This window comes from Phacochoerus africanus, chromosome 1, assembly GCF_016906955.1.
Source record: "Phacochoerus africanus isolate WHEZ1 chromosome 1, ROS_Pafr_v1, whole genome shotgun sequence".
Lineage (NCBI taxonomy): Eukaryota > Metazoa > Chordata > Mammalia > Artiodactyla > Suidae > Phacochoerus > Phacochoerus africanus.
Window position 1 is genome coordinate 127985743 of NC_062544.1, and position 22890 is coordinate 128008632.

A 22890-nucleotide genomic window follows, 5' to 3' on the forward strand; every position below is an offset into this window, starting at 1 on the left:
TCATTCTAACACTGGCCATAAGCCTGATCCTTTTCATGAAATATACACTCACTCTGACTCTGAAACTGACCATCATTCCTCTCTGACTCTCACCCTGTCCCTGGCCATCACCTGACCTTGACCCTTACTTTGACTCTCATGCTGAATCTGACCTTGACCTTCTCCTGAACTTTGGTATCACCTTTACCCTCACCATTTCTATAAACTTGATCTTTACCTACACATGAATACCAACCAAGAAACACCCCTCATCTCAAAAGGGGTGTTTTCTTGACCTTGACCTTCAACTTCATAACTTAACCTGTCACCATAAACCTGATGTTGACCCTTACCCTGGCTATGACTCTCACTGTTACCTTCATCCAGACTATCTCCTTTACCCTGCACTTGATTCTGATCCTCACCATAGTCTGAACTTTATCTTCATGTGGACCTGACTCTGATGTTCATCTTGAGAACTGATGAAGAGTGAACAACTCTCAGCCTTATCCTTAAGCTGACATGGACCCTGAAGCTTACCTGACACTGTTGATCACCAGCTACCCACTCTGATCACAACTCTTATTGTGACCTTGCCCCAGGTCCTTCCTGATATGGACATTTAAGTTTGCCCTGAACATAACCCTTACCTTTATGTTGGCCTCACTTAGATGCTGACCCTTTCTTTGACCCTCAACTTGATTTTCACCCTCATTGAAGTTGACCCTGATTTGGAATCTGACCCTCACTTTATTTATTTATTTATTTATTTTTTACTTACTTACTTACTTATTTATTCATTCATTCATTCATTTTTATGACTGCACCCACAGCATATGGAAGTTCCCAGACTAGGGGCTAACCCTCATCCTAACTGTGAGCCTGACCTTGATTCTGGCACATGTTGACACTGACCCTTACCTTGATTCTTCTCTCACTCTCACTCTTACACTCATTTTGACACTCACCCTCTGGCTAGGGAGGCCTCACCCACTGCTCATGGTCTTTACTACCTTTTCCTTGGAAAGTATGGGGTATGGCAGGTCAGCTGGCAGCAAAAAGTGCTGATTAAACATAATTTTAGTTTACCTTTCTTTCTTTTTTATTTGTATTTATTTATTTTTAAATGATTTTTATTTTTTCCAATTATAGCTGGTTTACAGTGTTCTGTCAATTTTCTACTGTACAGCAAGGTGACCCAGCACACATACATATATACATTCTTTTTCTCACATTAAAAAATTTATGGCTGCAAATGATGCAACCAACAAGGGCTTCATCTCTAAAATATACAAACAACTTATATAACTCAACAGCAAAAAAGCCAACAACCCAATTGAAAAATGGGCAAAAGACCTGAAGAGACATTTCTCCAAGGAAAGTATACAGATGGCCAATAAGCACATGAGAAAATGCTCAACATTACTGATTATTGGAGAAATGCAAATCAAAACTACCATGAGATACCACCTTATACCAGTCAAAATGGCCATCATTAATAAGTCCACAAAGAACAAATGCTAGAGGGGTTGTGGAGAAAAGGGAACCCTCCTGCACTGTTGGTGGGAATGTAAGCTGGTAAAACCACTATGGAAAACAGTATGGAGGTACCTTAGAAAACTAAATATAGAACTACCATATAACCCAGCAGTCCCACTCTTGGGCATATATCTGGACAAAACTTTCCTTAAAAAAACATGCACCCACATGTTCATTGCAGCACTATTCACAATAGCCAAGACTTGGAAGCAACACAAATGTCCATTGACAGATGATTGGATTAGGAAGATGTGGTATCTATACACAATGGACTACTACTCAGCCATAAAAAGAACAAAATAATGCCATTCACAGCAACATGGATGGAACTAGAGACTCTCATCCTGAGTGAAGCAAGTCAGAAAGAAAAAGACAAATAGCATATGATATCACTTATATCTGGAATCTAATATAAGGCACAAATGAACCTTTCCACAGAAAAGAAAATCATGGACTTAGAAAATAGACTTGTGGTTGCCAAGGGGGAGGGGAAGGCGGGGGAATGGGATGGATTGGGAACCTGGGGTTAATAGATGCAGACTATTGCCTTTGGGATTGCTTAGCAATGAGATCCTGCTGTGTAGCACTGGGAACTATGTCTAGTCACTTATGGAGCATGATAATGTGAGAAAAAAGAATGTATGCATATATGTGTAACTGGGTCACCACGCTGTACAGTAGAAAATTGACAGAACACCATAAATCAACTGTAATGAAAAAAATAAAAATCATTATATATAAAAAAAAATTTATGACTGCACCTGCAGCATATGGAAGTTCCCAAGCCAGGGATCAAATCTGAGCTGCAGCTGCAACATACACCATAGCTGTGTCAATGCCAGATCCTTAACCCACTGCACAGGGCCGCGGATCCAACCTGCACCACCACAGAGACAACACTGGATCCTTAACCTGTTGCACTACAGCAGGCACTCCAGTTTACCTTTATTTCTTAAAGTGTTAGTAGATTAATAAAATGTGAAAATGCCTTTAGATTATAGTTTATATATGTTTGCTTTTGCCTATTGAAACTTTAAAAATAGTAGGAGGGAGTTCCCATTGTGGCTCAGTGGTAATGAACCTGACTAGAATCCATGAGGACATGGGTATAATCCCTGGCCTCACTCAGTGGGTTAAGGATCCAGCATTGCAATGAGCTGTGGTGTAGGTTGCAGACACAGCTCAGATCTGGCATGAGCTGCAGCTCTGATTTTACCTTTGTGCTAGGTGCTAAACTAGGTATGGGGATAATAGGAGACATATGCTCATAAAAATTTACCAGGACAGGTTTTAACTTTCTTTCCTCTGGGTATCTGCTATGTCTACAGAAAAAAGTAAGGACTGATTACTTTAAAAATGGTAGTTATTTGTGGTGTAACTCATAAAAGTAGTGTACTACATTCAGAGTATTTACTGTGACAGTTCCACAATAAGTTGATTACGTTATTGAGCCAACTTATTCAGCTGATAGCATGAGCTCAGGCCCTAGTATCCACAGTATTACTCTAAGTTTACCCATTTATGATTCCATATTCCCTGTTACACTGTGAGCATTACAATGGCAGAGAATGAAATTTAATCATCTTCATATCCCCATACCTAGTTTACCACCTGGTACATAGTAGTCATGTATTAGAAAGAAGTAAAAAAAGGAATACTCCAGTTTATGTGCCTTCTTTCCTTATGTCTGAATTTTTATCATTAATAAGATAATTGGCCTTATCATACAATGCTAGAATTACTGACTGTATACATGAAAGCTTTAAAGAAAATATAAAGGATAGTTATTTGGTGAAGTATACAGTCCAAAACACCCATACCATTTATTCCTGAAGGTTCAGTCTTTTAGCAGTTCAGAGTTTTCCATTTTCAAAAGCACTTATTAAAATGCTGGTACCCCAGGAACATATTGTCTGTTTTGTTCACCAATATATTGCTGTATTCCTTAAGTGAGAACAGTGACTGGAACATAGTAACAGTTCAGTAAAGATTAGTCGAAGGAATGACGTTCATGTACCAAAGCTGATTGACTGCTGCTGTTTGCTGGCACATTTTGTTGGGGAGTGTGATGATGTTTCTGAAATGGATTAGCAATGACTGCCATGTGCACAATATGCCAGTGAGGGATTTTGTAATACGTTTGCCATGAATGTATTCAACCATCCTTCTTGTCTTAGCTACCAGCTAACATTTTGGAGTTAGTTAACTCCAAAGAGGAAGACTATGGCGTTAGGGGGAGGGGAAGTTATTGATCAGGAAGACTAAAGGGGCTCTGAGATGGAAATGAGGATTCTAGAAAATAGACTCTGCTGCTTCCATGTTTGGCTGAGGACTTTGGTGAAGTCAGGAGAATTTCAAGCCTTTTTATTCACTAGTTTTTTGGGTTTGTATTATTTGGTTTTTCCACAAATTAAAAGGTTAGGTTACACAACACAACAGTGTTTTTACATTTCACTAATTGAATGAGGGTAGCGAGGTGCAACAAAAAGGTTTTCATGTTTATTTATTGAGATTGTGCATGCACTCTGTTAATTTCACACTCTTTGCACATGTATTCCTCCTTGAATTAGAGAGGGAGGAAAAGGCATTGTTGAGGCTCAGAGATAAAGGAATGATTTTAAAGAACAAAGAAACGTATTTATAATTCCCCGTCCCCAGAGTCTTATATCTTTCTCTGGTTAGGAAGCAGATGCATTCATCACTTTTCCAAAGCTAGATTATCTCAAGGCTTTGTGACCAAGATCACAATGGGGGTGTTTGCAGGTATCTTGTTGAGAGCTTGAAGAGAATTTGAGAGATAGAGAGAGACCTTTTATAGCATAAATACAAAGGGTCTTATACTTCCCACTCAAAATTACAACGTGAACCAAATCAGTGCTGGATAAAGCAGCAGTCATTTGCATCTGGAATGGAGCCTGCTTTGTTGTATGTGTGAGACGCAGTTGAGTTTTCTGTCATGTTGTCATAGGTGCGGTTTGAGGCATGAAACTCACTGCCTAGCTCGTTCTTCTTACTTCCCACCTTCCTGACCAGTGGTGTCAGCCCGAACCCTGGCAAGAATTATTCATTCATTCATTCAACAAGTATTTAGCCCTGGACCAGCACTCAGGTTGCAGAACCACTAAGGTCATTTGTTCCTAAGGGCATCTGTCTTAATTTGGGTTTCTTCTAAAATAGACTCTGAGACAAAGACTTGGGTGCAGGTAGTTTTTTGAGGAGACACAATACCTGGAAGCACAACAAATAAAGTGGAAAAAGTGAGGCAGGAAAGGGGGAAGAGATGACAAAGTGTATATAAAACAGCAGCCTGGTGCTCTAGGCAGCTAAGGCTCACTTCTCCTGGGGAACCTCTGAGACATAATGTGGCACATGTATAAAATTTCCCTGATAGAATGAAGGCTAGGGTATTGATGTACCCACACTGCTTGGTGCCAGCAAAGCTCCCAGTGCAGGAGAGAACAGAGGTAGAGGATGAGAGACACTGATTCCTGAGTTGAGAGGCTGTCCATTTGCCAGGGGATGTTTACCGTAGCCACAGGAAAACCAAGGAGATCAGAGGCAGTGCATCAATAGCATTTATTACAAAATCCTTGTTTTCTCCACTCCAAGGGGTGGTGGTCCACTGTGAAGCCAACAAACACCAGACTGAGGTAGATTGAGGGGTGCCGTATGAGGCTGTGTAGATTGTGCACTGTAACACTCCAAGTGTTGCCACTTATATAGGATGCAATGGAATTTTTGTCCCCCAGAGGCATGCAATGAAAATTCGATGAAATCATCACATGAACTGCTTTGTGACTGGCACTCTTTGGAGCCATGCCATGTAGAATCTGCAAAGATGTTTGCACTGCTTCTCTTACCGAAAAATAAAAATCCTCTTATGAAGGGTAGGTATTATTTTCGGAAGAGTGAATAAATTATTATAAAGCATTAGACAGAGGACATCTCAGAAAAAAAGGGACTTCAGTTAATATATTTGTATCAGTCCAATGATAGCTATAGGTTCTAAATGGCAATCAGACTCAGGAGATCCAGAAGGCTTTGCCTGTTAAAAGATGCTGTTATCTTTTCTTAGCTTTTAGAACACTTGTTATTGGAGTTCCTATCGTGGCACAGCGGTTAACAAATCTGACTAGGAACAAGCAGGTTTGATTCCTGGCCTCACTCAGTAGGTTAAGAATCTGGCGTTGCCGTGAGCTGTGGTGTAGGTTGCAGACGCAACTCGGATCCCACGTTGCTGTGGCTCTGGAGTAGGCCGGCAGCTACAGCTCTGATTAGACCCCTAGCCAGAGAACCTCCATTTGCCACAGGTGTGGCCCTAGAAGAAGCCAAAAAAACCCAAAAAACCAAAAAAACAAAACAAAAACCACACACACACACAAAGTTTTATTTATTTATTTATTATGTATATGTTTATTTAGCTGCACCTATGGCATGCAGGAGTTCCTGGGCACCAGAGTCACAGCAGTGATAATGCTAGATCATTAACCCACTTAGTTAATGACACCAGGGAACTCTTTTTCTTACCTTTTTAGGTGGATACAGATCACACACACAGCATCTGTACCTCATTGGGAGGCCCAACTGCTACCCAAATTCCCGGCCCTTTGGACTTCCTCACCCACACAGGACAGATGTAGCCACTGTGCGGGCAAGGTGTCACATTAGCTCAGAGAGTTTGCAGCCTCAGTTTCCAAACAATCCTTTAGACCATTCTAGTACAGTGCGGTCCCAATAATTCAAGATTTTACAGCAAACTAGGCAGATACAACCTTCCACATGTATCTTAATTTGTTGTTTCCAGTGAGACAGAACTACAAGACAGACTCTGAATTTGTTTCAAAGGCTTGGTTCAGCCCAGGGCCCAATGCAATATTCTACATGATTTGTGTGCAATATTCTGCATGATTTATTTACAATATTATGCATGATTCTTTGATGAATAACAATGCAGTGCATTTAAAACAGTAGCTCTCATCTCCAAATTCCTGCCCAAAGCAATCAACAAATGTTACAAACTTTCGTACAAATGAATAGATAGTTAAAATAATGGATTTTTAAAAAATTACAAATGTCTTATTTATTTTTCTTTTTTTAAAATCTTTTTAGGGCTTCACCTGCGGCATATGGAGGTTCCCAGGCTAGGGGTCCAATCAGAGCTGTAGCTGCCGGCCTATGCCACAGCCACAGCAATGCCAGATCTGAGCCACATCTGTGACCTACACCACAGTTCGTGGCAACACTAGATCCTTAACCCACTGTGCGAGGTGAGGGAGCAAACCTGTGTCCTCATGGATACTGAGTTACGGTGGGAATGCCAAGTTTTATTGTTAACTGTAAGATATTTGGGAAAGAAGATAGGCCACAGTATACATCTTAGAAATCTATTTCTTGCCTTAATTTTAAATCGTAATCGTGTTCTGTACCAGTTGTCCATCTGAGCTTTCTTTTAGAGGACTGTTTTAGAAGTTGAAGAGAAATATAGGTGGAAAAGAAAGGCAACATAATAGATCAGTTACTATTGCTATGGAATAATTGTTGAAACAGTTTATCAACAGGACAGTAGTTCTGCCTGTTTCTCATGAATGAAAAATTCATTGTATGCAAGCATAAAGTAATCATACTGAGGTACTTGTATAAGCAGAGTACTTTCTGAGTACCTACTGAGAATAAATTACATGCTGCATAGGAAAAGACTTTATAGAAACACTATAGAAAAATTACTTTGTTTCTGAGGGATTAGTCAGCTGTTTTCTCCCTTTGTGGAAACTTACTTTTATTCTTTCTCCAGCTTTACTAAGATAAAAATCTAGGTTCTTCTTTGATCTTCTCATTTCAATCTGCAAGCAACACAGAGTCTCATTGATCATCATAATGACTTTTTAAAAGAGAGACCATTCCCTGCTTTTGTGAAGTAGCCAATCTATTGCCAACTGGGTCACAACAGAACTGATTTCCCATTGCCCTAGTTGGACTCAGCTGTGCTTCTGAGACAGTTCATTTCTTGATCGGATACCATGGCAGGCCAATGGCAGTGAACTACGAGAGGGGCAAGGATCAGAGAAATTAGGATAGGGATTGCCATACTGATTCCACATATTCTTTTGCTGGAAACACATGCAGTGAATTGACATCCTTTGTTTTCCAACTCTCAAAAACAGAGGAGGAATAGTTTTCCAGAGGAAGATTTCCATAGCATTACAAATCCTCTAGTATTGGTCTCTGGAAGTCTCGGATGCCTAACACACTTTTCCAATGCCCATCACTTTTGCTACAGGACTGAAGGTGCCAGGTGTCCTATGGCCTCCTCCTTTCCCTTGCTTCTGTCCTCTTTCCTCTCTCTTCTTTTCTTCATTCCTACAGTTGAACTCTTACTATGTGTCTGGCACCGAGCACAGTGTTCAACTTGATAGGTATTGTCTTTGTCTTTATGGAATTTATAATCTAGTGGTGGAGGAGTTCCCACTGTGGTGCATTAGGTTAATGATCTGGATTGTCTCTGTGGAGGTGCTGGCTTGATCCCTGGCCTGGTGCAGTGAGTTAAGTATCTGGCATTACCACAGCTGTGCCATAGGTCACAGCTCTGGCTCAGATCCGATCCCTGGCCTGGGAACTTCCAAATGCTACAGGGGCAGCTGAAAAGAAGGAAAATAAATTTAAATTATAATCTAGTGGTAGAGACTGATGTTAAACAAAGGAATGCACAAACAAAATTGCCAATTATGGTAAGTGCTGGGGAAAAAAATATGACACTATTGGAGAAATCTGGTGGAAGAAGGGTGATATGAGGGAGAAGGCAACCACTGAGAAGCCCTCAGTGAAGGTCAAGTAAAAAGGAGGAATGAGGGAAGTGGGGGTCAGCCATGTGCACAAGCCCTGAGACAGCAGGAATGGAGAAGGTCAAGTCCCCTGGGGGACCAGGAGCAGAGAAAGGTGACTGGTGGGCCATGGAGTTGAAGCAATACTCTGGGACCTGATGACTTAGGTGAAAATATAAAATGTCTGTTGAGAAATAGAATCTGTAAGAAGGACAGAATTAAAAACAGAGTGCATGGGACTGCACCTGAGGGACACCCTCCCCTACAGGGGGTATCATACTCTCCCGTAATTATTTGGGGGAACGGTGGCCATTTTGCAATATCGGTAGCACTGGGCCTGAGAAATGACAAAACAAAGGTATTAGCTCACCTCTTGCAAGTGATTCTTTGAGCTCTATGGTGTTTACCTGGGGACAGATGAAGAAGATTAATGTTCACTTGGTAGCACAAAGCCTGAAGTGTTCATTTAGGACCCAGGCTGGTAGCTCAGAGGAGTGAAAGGTTGTGCCCTTTTGAATGGAGGACTGTTCTTTGTTTGACAGAAGGTAATAAATAAAAAGACCACAGTTCCAGAGAGCTTGGGGGAAGGTTTGCAATGAGGAAGAGGAAGGTTTCAAATGACAAACTGAGCCCTGAGCTGGGAGAGGGACATAATGATGAGGGAGTCGGTGAGTAGAAACTCAAAGTAATAGTATCTTTCATTCTTGAAATGTTTTCTGTATCGGGGAGTTTTCTGGGGCCCTATCTAGTGTAATATCGATCTTCATCTACTGCCACCTCCCTCCCCCATCCCCTGCCTTACTTCCAGCTGCTCTGACCTAGGAACCAAAATGGCATGGAAGGGATAGGGAACATTTTGAATATAGATTGATTAAAGGATGTCATGCATCAGCTTTTTGGTGAGACGGAGAAACGTTTCATCTTTGAAATGAAATACGTTGCACTCTACCTTCTATAAAGAAAAAGAGTGTTTTGTTTAAGGCAGTGAAATATACCTAAGATAAAAATGACTATTTTAGCAGTTCCCGTTGTGGCTCAATGGGTTAAGAACCTGATACAGTGTCCCTGTGATGTTGGTTCGATCCCTGGCCTTGCTCAGTGGGTTAAGCATCTGGTATTGCCACAAGCTTCGGTGTAGGTTGTAAATGCAGCTTGGATCTGGCATTGCTGTGGTTGTGGAATAGGCTGGCAGCTGCTGCTCCAATTGGAAAGTAGCCTGGAAACTTCCATATGCCACAGGTGTAGCCCTAAAAATAAAAAAAGAAGACAATGTGAGCCACTGTATAGTCCAGTGAGATTCAGTTCATTCTCATTGTCCAACCACTACTACCATCCATTCCCAGAACTTTTTCATCTTCCTCAACTGAAATTTGGTATCCATAATATACTAACCATTTCCCCTCCCCCATCTCCTGGCAACCACTCTTCTACTTTCTGTCTCTGTGAATTTCAGGACTCTAGGTACATCTATGAATAGAATCCTACGGTATTTGTCCTTTTGTTACCAGTTTACCTTACTTAGCAATGTTGTAGCATGTAATGAATTTCTTTACTTTTTAAGGCTGAATAATATTCCATTGTATGTATACACAACATTTTGTTTATCCATTCATCTGTCAATGGATATTTGAATTGGAGAAAAGTATCTCCAACTCATGGAGCAGAAAAATACATTTTCCTTTTCTAATTTTGTCTTACTTTTCCTTTTTCCTTTTTTTTTTTTTTTTGCTTGTTTTTAAGGCCACATATGGAAGTTCTGGGCTAGGGATCAAAGTTGAGCCACAGTGGCAACCTACGCCACTGCATCAGCAACATTGGATCCTTAACTCACTGCACTGGGCCAGGGATGGAACCCATGTCTCAGCAGCACCCAGAGCTGCTGCAGAGACAATGCCAGATCCTTAACCTACTACACCACAGTAGGAACACCCTTTTTCCCTTTTCTTTCCTTCTTTCCTTCCTTCCTATTTCCTTTCCTCCCTCCCTTTTCCCCTTCCTCCCTCACCCCAGCCCCTGTAGAAGAAAGATAGAGTTTGACTGAAATTTGTTATCATTGGGAATCTAATGCTATAGTACAATGACTTCTTTTTGAAAATTATAATAGAATTTATCCTTCAGAACAGTTTTAGACTCACAGCAAAACTGAGCAGAAAGTACCCAATTTGGAGTCCTCAGTGGAGAGTTCCCATGTACTCCCTGGTTCCCCTCCACCCAACCCCACAGCCTCCCCCAACATCAACATCCCTCACCAGCATGGCATGTTGTTACAACTGATAACATGGACATTGAAACGTCATTATCAGAGTTGCCATGGTGGCTCAGCAGGCTAAGAACCTGTTGTAGTCTCCATGAGGATTCAGGTTCAGTTCCTGGCCTCGTTCAGTGGATTAAGGATCCGGCGTTTCTACAAGCTGCAGTGTAGGGTGTAGCTGCGGCTTGGATCTGATGTTTCTGTGCCTGTGGTGTAGGCTGGTAGCTGCAGCTCTGTTCTGACCCCTGGTCTGGGAACTCCAATATACAGCAGGTGTGGTCCTAAAAAGAAAAAGAAAAAAAAAAGAGAAAGAAACAGCGCTATCTCCCCAAATCCAAGTCTACATTAGGTAGATCTCAGTATTTCCATTCTGTGGATTTTGACAAATGTATAATGTACACACCATTATAACATCACATAGAATAGTTTCACTGCCCTAAAAATTATCTGTGCTCCATATATTCATCCTTTACTCTCTTTAAACCTTGGTCACCATTGATCTTTATACCATCTCCATAGTTTTGCCTTTTCCAGAATGTTGGGATCATACAGTATATAGCATTTTCAGAATGGCTTTTTTCACTTAGTACTATGCATTGAAGGTCCCAACATGTGTTTTCATGGCTTGACAGCTCATTTCTTTTTAACACTGAATACTATTCCATTGTCTGGGTATACCACAGTTTACTTATCTATTCACTTACCAAAGGATGTCTTCTTGGATGCTTCCACATTCTGGCAATTGTGCATAAGGCTGCTATAAACATCCATGTGCTGGTTTGTGTGTGGACTAAGTTTTCAACTAATGTGAGTAAATACCAAGGAACATGATTCCAACATCTTTTGCTAAGACTATGTTTAGCTTTGTAAGAAACTGCCAAACTGTCTTTCAAAGTTTCAGTGACCTCCTTTTGGGTTTTGTTGTTTTCCTTTCAGAAACCAGGAGTCCAGACTTGACTATAATGCCTAAGTCACAGAGTGGCCTTTTGGATTAAGTGAGAAAGTAAATAGGGAAATAGTCATCTACATAGGGCCACTATAAAATGGTTCCTTTTTTTAAATTAAAAAAAAATTTTTTTTTTTAAACTCACACAGGCATTCCCATTGTGGCTCAGCAGAAACAAATCTGACCAGTATCCATGAGGATGCAGGTTCGATTCCTGGCTTCACTCAGTGGGTTAAGGATCTGGCATGGCTGTGGCTGTGGCGTAGGCCAGCAGCTGCAGCTCCAACTTGATCCTTAGCCTGGGAACCGCCATATGTTATGGGTGTGGCCCTAAAAAGACAAAAATAAGTGAGTGAATGAATAAATAAATAAACAAATAGATAGATAAACTCACTAATGCAGAGCTGTGCAGATGAACTGGAAATGTGATGTCGAATCAGGATAAGGTTTTTATGACTGGTTCCATCAAGTTATGATTTTTGAAGGCCTAAACCAAAGTGTTTTGCAGAAAGGAGAGAAGGCGGTCCTCTGAAGGATTAGGTAATTGTTGGGACATCAAGGATAAAAAAGAAATTGGACAAGAGAGAGTCTTCTAAACTTAGCAGATTGTAAGAATCATGGAACCATGATAAAAAAAGAAGTTGGGACAGTTAGATGTTTAGATAGAGAAAAGGCCATTATGGACACACAATAAGTGGTTAGCACTTGCTGATGGAATTAATTTGAAGGATAACAAATGTTCTAATTTGTGATTAGCCGGAAGACTATGGTTTAATGGTGGACTTTTTTGTTTAAAATTTCTGTAATGAGAAGATCATGAACCTCGGTTCTATTTTCTCATTATTTCCTCTGCTGCAGAGAACAAAAAAGTTCAATTTGCCCTTGAATATAACAATAGTCAGAGGCTGAGAAAAGACATTTACTGTCGTCATCTGTGTCAGGTAAGTGTCACAAGGGTGACCTATAATAATCAGTTGCCACTTCAACCGAGGGGAGCAATTACAGCAAGGGCACTTCTCTGTTAGATTTCAGTGTGACGGGCTTACCGAACCGATGGGCAGTAAATGCGCAAGGCACAAGGCTTTAGGCGAATTTCCACATCAAATAGCATGGAGATCTTTGCCAGAGATTGTTAAAAAGTATCCGAGCAAATTTCATCTTGATTATTTTTACGTATGTTTTGGAAACCTAGCCAGAGCTTCATCTTGGGTCAACTATTGAACAAAACCCAATTATGGGGGATAATTGGTTTATGCTTTGTAAAATCTAGGCGTGTTTATGTCAACTTAATCATGGAAAAAGCTAAGAAATTCGGCAATATCATGTGGGTGCCTGTCAGCTGGAGATAGGTCAGCAACAATATACTATGGTAATCATTGCAGCAGTAGTGTTTATTCATTAGAAATGGCAAAACAAGACAGAGATCATTTTTAATATACCCAAAGATAACCAGTCATCATATAGATTTTATTCCATTTATTTGTAAGTCATATTTTGCCTCTAAGATTGTTTGCATTGATTCCTGCTGCCTTACATTCATGCCTTTGTATAATCCCTTCCCCTTGAGTGTAATTAGGTTATGGAAGATTTAGGCTTCTATCTTAGATGTTCTCTCTCTGATCAAAGCCAAGGGCCATGTTGCAAGCTCCTATATGGAGAAGCCCATGTGGCAAGGAACCGAAGGAGGCTTTCACTCCAGCATCCTCTGTGGAACCACAGGAGTTAGCTTGGAGGTGGATTTCTATTTGAGCTATGACTGCAGTTTCATGAGAGACTTTGAACCAGCTATGCCTAGGTAGACCAGTTCCAGATTTTGGACCCAGAGAAACTCTGAGATAGTAAATGTTTGTTGCTTTAAGCTGCTAAGTGTTAGGGTAGTTTGTTATGCAGCAATAGATAACTCGTGTAAATGTTTACAAAAAGTGGATGATAGTGTCTTTTGTTAGAGTCCTAGCAGTAAATATAGGGCATTCAACCGAGATTTTCAAGAGAACCACAGGCAATGTTAAGAAAATCAGTAAGGTATGAAGAGGCAGCCAGGTCTTATAATAGTGGGAAGCAATTATCCTCCCTAGACTTGAAGGAGAAAGGGAGCCAAAGAGGGGAAACTGTTTCATAGGAACAGTATTTTGGAGGGCTTAACACCTGCCAGAACCATGTAGAGGGAGGAAAGGAGCAGAGAAGAAATGCCCTGATCTCTTTCTCCTGCCATCTTGCAATCTGCCCATGACTTTCATTGGCCAAACCCAACTGGAAACCAGGGGGTCAGCTCCCAAGAACAGAGAACAAAGTAGAGAAAGTAGAAGATGGTTATGCTGTGGCATAAAGAGAAAAACCAGCATATGCAAATACTCTTGTGCAACTGTTTTTATGTTTACCATCTTTCTACATAATTAAAGGTTCTTCTAATCATGGATTTTGTTTGTTTTGTTTTGTTTTGTTTGTATTTTGGTTTGTGCCCAGGGCATATGAAAATACCTGGGCCCGGGATTGAACCCATGCCACAGCAGTGGGCTAGTGCAGTGACAATACCGGATCCTTAACCCACTGTGCAACAAGGGAACTCCTACATCATAGTTTTAAATAGCTACGTAGAAGTACTACACCCAAATGATCTCAATCATGCAATGATGAACAATTTTGGTTGTATAAAAATTTTTATTTTGCTATGGGAAACAGTGAAATGAACATCCTTATAGTTATATTTCTATGGACTTAAAAAAATAGTTCCTTAGCATATAATGCAGTAAGTAGAATAATTGATGAAAAACATTTTTTTAGGGTTTTTATATATCTTCCTATATTACTACCAGAAAACTTGCTTTGATACCTCCCCCAGAAAAATCTTTTTCTATTTGATAAGTTTTTTAAAATGCTGGGTTTTTTTTGTTTTTTCATTTTTTTTTTTTTTTAGGGCCACACCCGAGACATATGGAAGTTCCCAGGCTAGATGTGTCAAATCAGAGCTGCAGCTGCCAGCCTATACCGTGTCTGCAATCTATACCAAAGCTCACAGCAATACTGGATCCTTAACCCACTGAGCAGGGCCAGGGATTGAACCTGCATCCTCTTGAATACTAGTCAGGTTTGTTACCCCTGAGCCACAGTGGGAACTCTTAAAAGTTTTTTTTTTTTTTTTTTTTAATTATAGTTGATTTAGAGTTCCCCTGGTGGCCTAGCAGTTAAAGGATCTGGCATTGTCACTGCTGTGTCTCAGGTCACTACAGTGGTAAGGGTTCTGTCCCTGGCCCAGGAACTTCTGCATGCTTCAGGTGTGGCCAAAAAGAAAGTATAGCTGATTTACAATGTTGTGCTAATTTCTGCTTTACAGTAAAGTGACTTAGTTATACACATGTGTACGTTCTTTTGCTGTTGTTTTAATTTTCACCTTTTTTCTTTTTTTTAGCTCTGTACCCATGGCATATGGAGTTTCCCACCACTAGGGGTCAATTTGGAGCTACAGCTGCCGTCCTATACCACAGCCACAGCAAAGGAGGATCAAGCAGTGTCTGCAACCTACACCACAGCTCAAGGCAATGTCAGATACCCAACCCACTGAACGAGGCCAGGAATTGAACCTGCATCCTCATGGATACTAGTCTGATTTGTTTCTGCTGCACCAAAATGGGAACTCCTTAATTTTCACCTTGATGTTACTAAGTTATTTAAATTATTTTCCCATGTTCATTAGCTACTTATTTTTATTCCTTTATGACTTTTCCTATTTTTTCAATTGGTATTTGTCTTTTTCTTATTAATTTATAAGAGCTATTTAGTATCAAGACTCATTTTTTGTTTTTATTATTTTATTTCATTTTACTACTATTATTTTTTACTAGTTATTTCCCCAATACGATTTTTTCTCTACTGTAGAGCATGGTGACCCAGTTACACATACATGTATAGATTCTTTTTTCTCACATTATCATGCTTCATCACAAGTGACTAGATACAGTTCCTAGTGCTACACAGCAGGATCTCATTGCCTATCCATTCCAAAGGCAATAGTCTGCATCCACTAACCCCAAATTCCCAAACCATCCCATTCCCTCCCTTTCCCCTTTGGCAACCACAAGTCTATTCTCCAAGTCCATGATTTTCTTTTCTGTGGAAAGATTCATTTATGCCTTATATTAGATTCCAGATATAAGTGATATCTTATGGTATTTGTCTTTCTCTCTCTGACTTCACTCAGGATGAGAGTCTCTAGTTCCATCCATGTTGCTGCAAATGGCATTATTTCATTCTTTTTTATGGCTGAGTAGTATTCAGCCATAAAAAAGTAGTATATACCACATCTTCCTAATCCAATTGTCTGTTGATGGACATTTGGGTTGTTTCCATAAGACTCATTTTTTCATATGTGCTGCAAATATTTTTTCTAGTTTAAAAAATTTTGTAAATAAACCTTTTATTTACCTCAAGAATAGTAAAATATTTATCTTTTTCTCCTAGGATTTTAATGTTGAATTATGTTAAGAGAGAATATTAATCCATTGGGAACTATTTTTGGAGGTAGGGTGAGAGACAGGGATGAATCATAATTTTCTTTTCTTTTCTTTTTTTTTTTTTTGTCTTTTTGCTATTTCTTTGGGCCGCTCCTGCGGCATATGGAGGTTCCCAGGCTAGGGGTCGAATCGGAGCTGTAGCCGCTGGCCTACACCAGAGCCACAGCAACATGGGATCTGAGCCACGTCTGCAACCTACACCACAGCTCACAGCAAAGCCGGATTGTTAACCCACTGAGCAAGGGCAGGGACCAAACCTGCAACCTCGAGGTTCCTAGTCAGATTCGTTAACCACTGCGCCACGACGGGAACTCCCATAATTTTCTTTTAGTTATCTGTCTCAAAGCCATTTATTGCAAGGACGGTTTTTTTCTCTCATTGATTTGAAATGGAAACACAAATCTACATGACAAGTATCATCTTGGTATTTATTACTTAAAAGAAGAATATCCACTAAAACAGGACTTTTAAGAGTTCCTGTTGTGGCTTCGTGGTAACAAACTGGACTAGTATCCATGAGGATGTGGGTTCATTCCCTGGCCTTGCTCAGTGGGTTAAGCATCCGGTGTCTGGTGTTGCTGTGAACTGTGGTGTAGATCGAAGATACAGCTGGAATCCTGTGTTGCTGTGGCTGTGGTATAGGCTGGCAGCTGGAGTTCTGATTCGACCTGTAGCCTGGGAACTTCCATATGCTGCAGGTACAGCCCTAAAAAAAAAAAAAAAAAAAAAGGACTTTTACATTTTACATTGGATTTCCTTTCCACTATATACATTTGCTATCCTTTGCAGATGGGTTAAGATACTTCAATGAATATTTTAGTTGAAAATAATTCTATTACTTTATTTTTCAATTAGATCAGTAATGGTAACTTGAAGCTTGGGTCTAGTTCTGGCTCAAGAATATGTCCTTTATTTCCCCTAATCTGGACCTAATTTGGCTTTTGATGTATTGTTTTTGACCTCCTGCTAATTTTTATAAGAATTACTAATATTTCAGAATTTGTTTAAAAGTAAACTTGGCCTACAGTGGTAGATTTGAGAAAGACAATATAATAATTTCACACATCTAGTGCAAACTAGTACTTACCTGATTTTCTATATATTTTACAATAGAAGATTTGCGAATATTTACTGTCTGCAATGTGGTGACAATGAGAATGCATTGAAATACGCCATTTAGAAGGCATGTACAAATGATAATGGATCTTTCCATTAGCATTTCATGAAAAGGAGGCCCCAGGTCATGTTTGTAATATTTGTATTTCCTGAAGGGTTTCTAGTGAGAATACCTGATGAAGCTTTTACCTTTGTATAATGGAACATAACATTTACGTCTTGCTCTCTCTTAGATCACGGACTCTGAGGAAACCAGCTGCCACATCATGAGATCACTCAAGCAACCCTATGGAGGGGTCTCTGTGATGAAGAACGGAGACCACCTGCCAATAGCTAGTACTAATTTGGCAGCCATGGAAATAAGCCATTTGGGAGGTGGATCTTCCAGACGAAATCACTTCTTTAGATAAAGCCCGAGAGTTGATGCCTTGACTGCAACCTCATCAGAGAGACCCCGAGACTGAACTGAGACAGGTTGGGACTTGGGACACTTTGCTGCAGTGGTTGCACCTGGACAAACCTCTTCTAGAGTAACAAGATAACAAAGAAACTATAAGGGACTAAAAATAACTGTATGCATGAGCAACTTTGGCAAATTATGAACAAGATACAAGAAGACCAAAACCAATTGCCACTTCTCAGGAGTCAGGAGCAAAAGCAGGGTATGTCCCATGAACCTTGCACAAACCACCACCAAACTACCCAAGCCATCTCTCAGGCCTGGCCCCTGGACCTGCCCCTACCCTCACCCCACATAAGGGGCCAGTTCCACCCTGACTTCCCCAGCAAGCAAGGGCACCTGTTACTTGTTTACACTGCCTCATGCTATAGCACAGTGCTAATAAAGCCTACCAAGTTTCTTGCTGGCCTCTTATCAATTTTTGATTAAAAAAATCCATAAATCCTGGTCAATACCAGAACCACTCACGTAAGCCACTTCCAGATTCCTTGGGGTTCAGAATTTAAACCGTAAAAGTATTCTGCTCATCACTTCTAGATCATCTCAACTAGAAGAGAATAGCAACTAGAAGATTCTAGTAGTGGTATGAAGAACAGATTGAAGAAAAGCAGACAAAGAGTGTGCTAAGGCAGTTGCAGGTGTTTTAAAGAAAGATGACAAGGACATTAGGTAAAACTTAAAGATTGGGTTGGCTACTGAACCTCTTTGGAGCATCAGAGCTTCTGTAAAATAAGGATGGTAATGGTGCTTATCTTATAAAGTGGTTGTATTGAAGCATCACATCTGAGACATAGGTGGCCCTTAATAGAAGGAAACTTAGAAAGTATTTAATAAATGTAAAGGCAGGTCTACTTCGAGAAGTCTTTTATTAAGTACTTAAATAAAGTGATCTTCGAGGTGTGCAACTGGTATCACAGCGAGCAAGATGAACAAGTAAATAACGCAAAGTACATAATTTTAAGTGCAAAACTGCCCTTAGATGATAATTTTTAGCTGTGCAAGGAAACTTTTGAAACATTTTTCTATATTTAATAATTTCCTGATAACGAGTCTGTTTAATGGCAATTCAAACAAAATTTCTATAGATTAAACGAAGAGGTAAAGCCAAAATTAAAAAATACACTAGAAACGACTGGCCTTTCACTTGAAACTAGTCCGGCTGCTCCACGGCCCCGCCTCCCACTGTGGCCACGCCTCTTTTGGGTTTACACTGTGGCTTCACTATGCTCTCACTGGACGGTTCCGTGCGCCTTGCCCACGCTCATTGGCTCGCGAGAGTTCCTCTATCTAGCCTACTCAGAAGCGTTACGAAATGGAGGCAGAGAAGAGTCGCGAGATTTGGCTCCACCACACTTTCCAGGCTCCTCCCCTCCTTCCTGGTTCCCCTTCGGCCCAGCTTCCCCAGTTGCACGTGTAGTTGTTGTGGTTCTGTCTCACGTGGCCACTGAAGGGCCTGCGTTACACGCCCCGCCCCCAACATGGCGGCTCCCAGTGCCGCGGGCCGCGACCTGCCTCTGCTCAGCTTTGAATTATAGGCCTGACTGAGTCTTTGGGGCCATGGACCAACCTGGGTTCACAGCCTCGCTGGTGGTGAGTACGGGGCGGTAGGGAGGGGCGCTCAGAGTGCGGGAGTCCTGTGCTGGAGCCCGTGGTGACTGCTCTGCTCTAGCACCTTCTTCCGGTTTTGCGCGCTGAATCGTCCCCGGTCACCGGTTGTGGGAGGAAGCACGCGGTTCCCGGGCCACACTGGGCCTCGTGTCACGGTTCTATATTTCCTACCCCTATGCCAGAAAGAGACGGGGTGGGGCGGGAGTGGGGTGGGGGTAGATATATTTCGCTGTATCTTTTTTCAGTTTTGGAAAATGACGGATCCATTCATCCAGTACATAATTAATCTACTTATTCTACTTCCAAGCGTTCTTCTAGGCTTTGGGTATACTGATAAGAACAAATAGCTGTGCTGTGGAGCCAGCAAGTCAGTGGTGTGTAATTCCTTAGAAAACGAGATTAAACGTATCTTAACTTCAAAACCCAAAAAGAAATCCTTTAATATTTTGAAACCGTTCTTACAACAGGTCCAGTAGGGCATACTGGACACAGAAGTGAACCAGACAGAAATTGGCTGCTTGTGTTTTCATTCTAGGGGAGTGGGCAGAGGCAGAAGATAACATGCCTTTTCAAAACTTCTGAGAAATGGAGATCTAGAGGAATTTCTTCATTTAATTATGAAGTGTTTTTGCAGGTGTTGAAGATAACATGGTGACCAAAATAGATCTTCCCGGGTGGTGGAGGCAGAATAGTGAAATGATTGTTATCATAAATGATTTGAGGGTTAGTTTCAGAGTGTTAGGGAAAGATGTGGAAGGGGTATGTTACCCAGGCTTGTGGAATGATGGTTTTAAATCTAGATTTGCTCGGATTTGTATAAACTAGGTATTAGAAGTGCATTACTTTGAAGGCATTTTCCTGTTAAGCTGGTAGTACTTGTGACAGTCGCTCTGCTGGGAACTGGGGTAAGCTCTTTACATACGTCATTTCATTTAACTCTGACAAACCATTGAAATCTTATCCTAGTTTTCCAGATGAGGAGAGTGAGGAATAGTATATGAGTTAATTTGTCCAAAGTCACACAAGTAAGATCCTTTGGTGTATGTAAGTGTTGGAGCTCAGGCAGTGTAACATGGGATTCCATGCCCTTTACTGCTCACTGAAGCTCCTTGAAACTGTCTGGCAGTTGCTAAAAACAGGCGAGTGTCAGTGTTAACAAAAGAACAATGGTTTTAAATTTTATTTAAGGTTTATTTTATTGGAGTTCTTTTTGTGGCAATTCTGTGGTAATGAATCCGACTAGTATCCATAAGGACTAGGGTTCAATCCCTGGCCTGCCTCAGTGGGTTAAGTATCTGGCGTTGCCATGAGCTGCAGTGTAGGTCCCAGAGGAGTCTTGGATCCTGTGTGGCTGTGGCATAGGCTGGCAGCTGCAGCTCTGATTTGAGCCCTAGCCTGGGAACCTCCATATGCCGAACATGTGACCCTAAAAAACAGGAAAAATAATCATTAAAGAACGGTAAATAGTTCTTTTGTGGCACAGGGGGTGATCACTGTGGTGGTCCAGGTTCCATCTCTGGCCCCAGCATTTTCACATCCCATGGGTGCCTCCTCAAAAAAAAAGAAATGGTACACATGCAGACTTCTTTCTTTCAACGTAGTTACATAGGGTCAAATTAGGATCAATGGGTAGAGTTTCAAGGAAGTTAGATCACTCCAGCTACAGACAAATCATTTTATTCATTTAGCATGCAGTTTATTTGTCATATATTCTGCCTCTTGGGAAGTGTGATTGCCCTTGGGGATTTGGTGGCAAACAAACCAAACCTGTATGGCAAGTAGTAGGGTACTAGTTAGGATAAAGAGAGAATAATCTTGAGAACCTACTTTGGATTGAATGACTGAGGAAGGCCCTGAGGTGTTGACATTTAAGCTAAGACCTAAAACATGAGGGGCAAGAGATTTTAATGAGCAGAGGGGAAAGTTCAGAGGGAGCAGCAGGTGAGAAAATCCTCAGGTGGAAAGAGTTCAGAATGTGAACTTGCTTGAGGCCTAGTGGGGAAAGGTAATGTGGTGGGGGATGCTGTCAGAGAGGTAGAGAAATACAGCTGAGGTGAGTCTTGGGCTGTGGAAAGGAATTTGGATTTTATTTGTAGCATAGTGAAAGCCATTAGAAGGTCTTCTTATCAAAGCATTCCAGGATGGAGTGCCCTTTTTAAGGTTGGGAGCTTCTTTGAGGTGGGCTGAGCTTCCCAGAGGGAGTTCTGTTTTGCTTGCCACTCTGTGACCAGTGGCTGACACTTCATTAACAGTCAGCTCAGTGCTACTTGTTGGATGAATGAATGAAACTTCAGATGTTGGCTGAAATCTTGAAATTTCTTGGGATAAAGTGAGATAACCTTAGGAGTACTGAGCCTGGTGAGTACAGATATTTAACTGTTTCCTTCCTGAAGTTTCTATGGGGAGAGCCTCTGGTATGTGAGTTTTCATTTGGAGCACAGAGCAGGTTATTCAGAAAGAAAGCTTCAGGAGTTAACAGATGCAAACTGTTAAGTTTAGATTGGACAGACTATGAGGTCCTCATGGAACTATGTCCAATCACTTGTGATGGAACATGATGAAAGATGCTATGAGAAAGAGAGTAGGTATAGATGTATGACTGGGTCACTTTGCCGTACAGCAGAAATTGATAGAACAATGTAAATCAACTATAATAAAAGCTAAAAAAAAACTTCGAAGAGTATATTGACTGGTGCTTGCTTTAGGAGAGTAGCTTGAAGTATTAGTGACCTAAAGGTGTTCATAACATTTAACTTAGTGAAGATACTAGGATGCTACTTAAACGTGAAATAAAAGAGGAAGGGTTAGGTAAATGATGATTAGATGAATTTTATGGACTTTTCAGGGGCCATTGGCAGTAGTGCTTATGATGTATGTGCTATAATAGTAACATGGAAAATGCTTATGAGAGTAGGAAAAAAAAAGAAATACAATACTGTATATAAATACGTCTGTTCATGCCTAATTAAAACTATAAGGAGTCCCTGTTGTGGCTCAGCAGTAATGAACTCGAATAGTGTCCATGAGGACTTGGGTTTGATCCCTGGCCTTGCTCAGTGGGTTAAGGATCCAGCATTGCTATGAGCCATGGTGTATGTCATAGGCCTGGGTTGGATCCTGAGTTGCTGTGGTTGTGGCATAGGCCGAGAGCTGTAGCTTCAATTCCACCCCTAACCTGGGAACCTCCATATGCTGCAGGTGTGGACCTAAAAGGCAAAAACAAACAAACAACTGTATAGAAATATTACATTCATCCCTGGGTATCCAAGGAGGGGATTGGTACCAGGACCCTGTAGATACCAAAATCCACACATGCTCAAGTCCCTTTCATAAAATGGTGTAGTATTTGCACATACCTTTGTACATCCTCCTGTCTGCTGTAATTCATTTCTAAATCATACTTAATACAATGTAAATACCATGTAAATATTTGTAAGTATAATGTAAATGTTGCATGTAGTTGCTTTCATGCAGCAAATGGAGGTTTTGCTTCTGGGGACTTTCTGGAAATTTTTTTGCAAATATTTCCTTTTCTTTTTTCTTTTCTTTCTTTTTTTTTTTTTCCTTTCCTTTATTAGGTCCACACCCACAGCATGTGGAAGTTCCTGGGCTAGGGGGCTAATTAGAGCTGCAGCAATGCTGGCTCCAAGTCTCATCTGTTACCT

The 22890-nt window shown here is 40.9% G+C and overlaps 1 protein-coding gene across 4 annotated transcripts in view; it reads left to right on the forward strand.

Moving 5' to 3' along the window:
• Positions 1-18949: 18949 nt before the first annotated feature.
• Positions 18950-22890, forward strand: part of SLC25A26 (solute carrier family 25 member 26) — a 165233-nt gene continuing 161292 nt past the window's right edge. For 2 of the 4 annotated variants that reach the window (XM_047778859.1, XM_047778877.1), the window contains exon 1: positions 18953-19207. In XM_047778859.1, the coding sequence (XP_047634815.1) occupies positions 19175-19207 (33 nt within the window). In that variant the 5' untranslated portion in view covers positions 18953-19174. Of the gene's footprint in view, positions 19208-22890 lie in introns of all 4 variants that reach the window. The other 2 variants (XM_047778888.1, XM_047778866.1) reach the window with 2 other exon arrangements.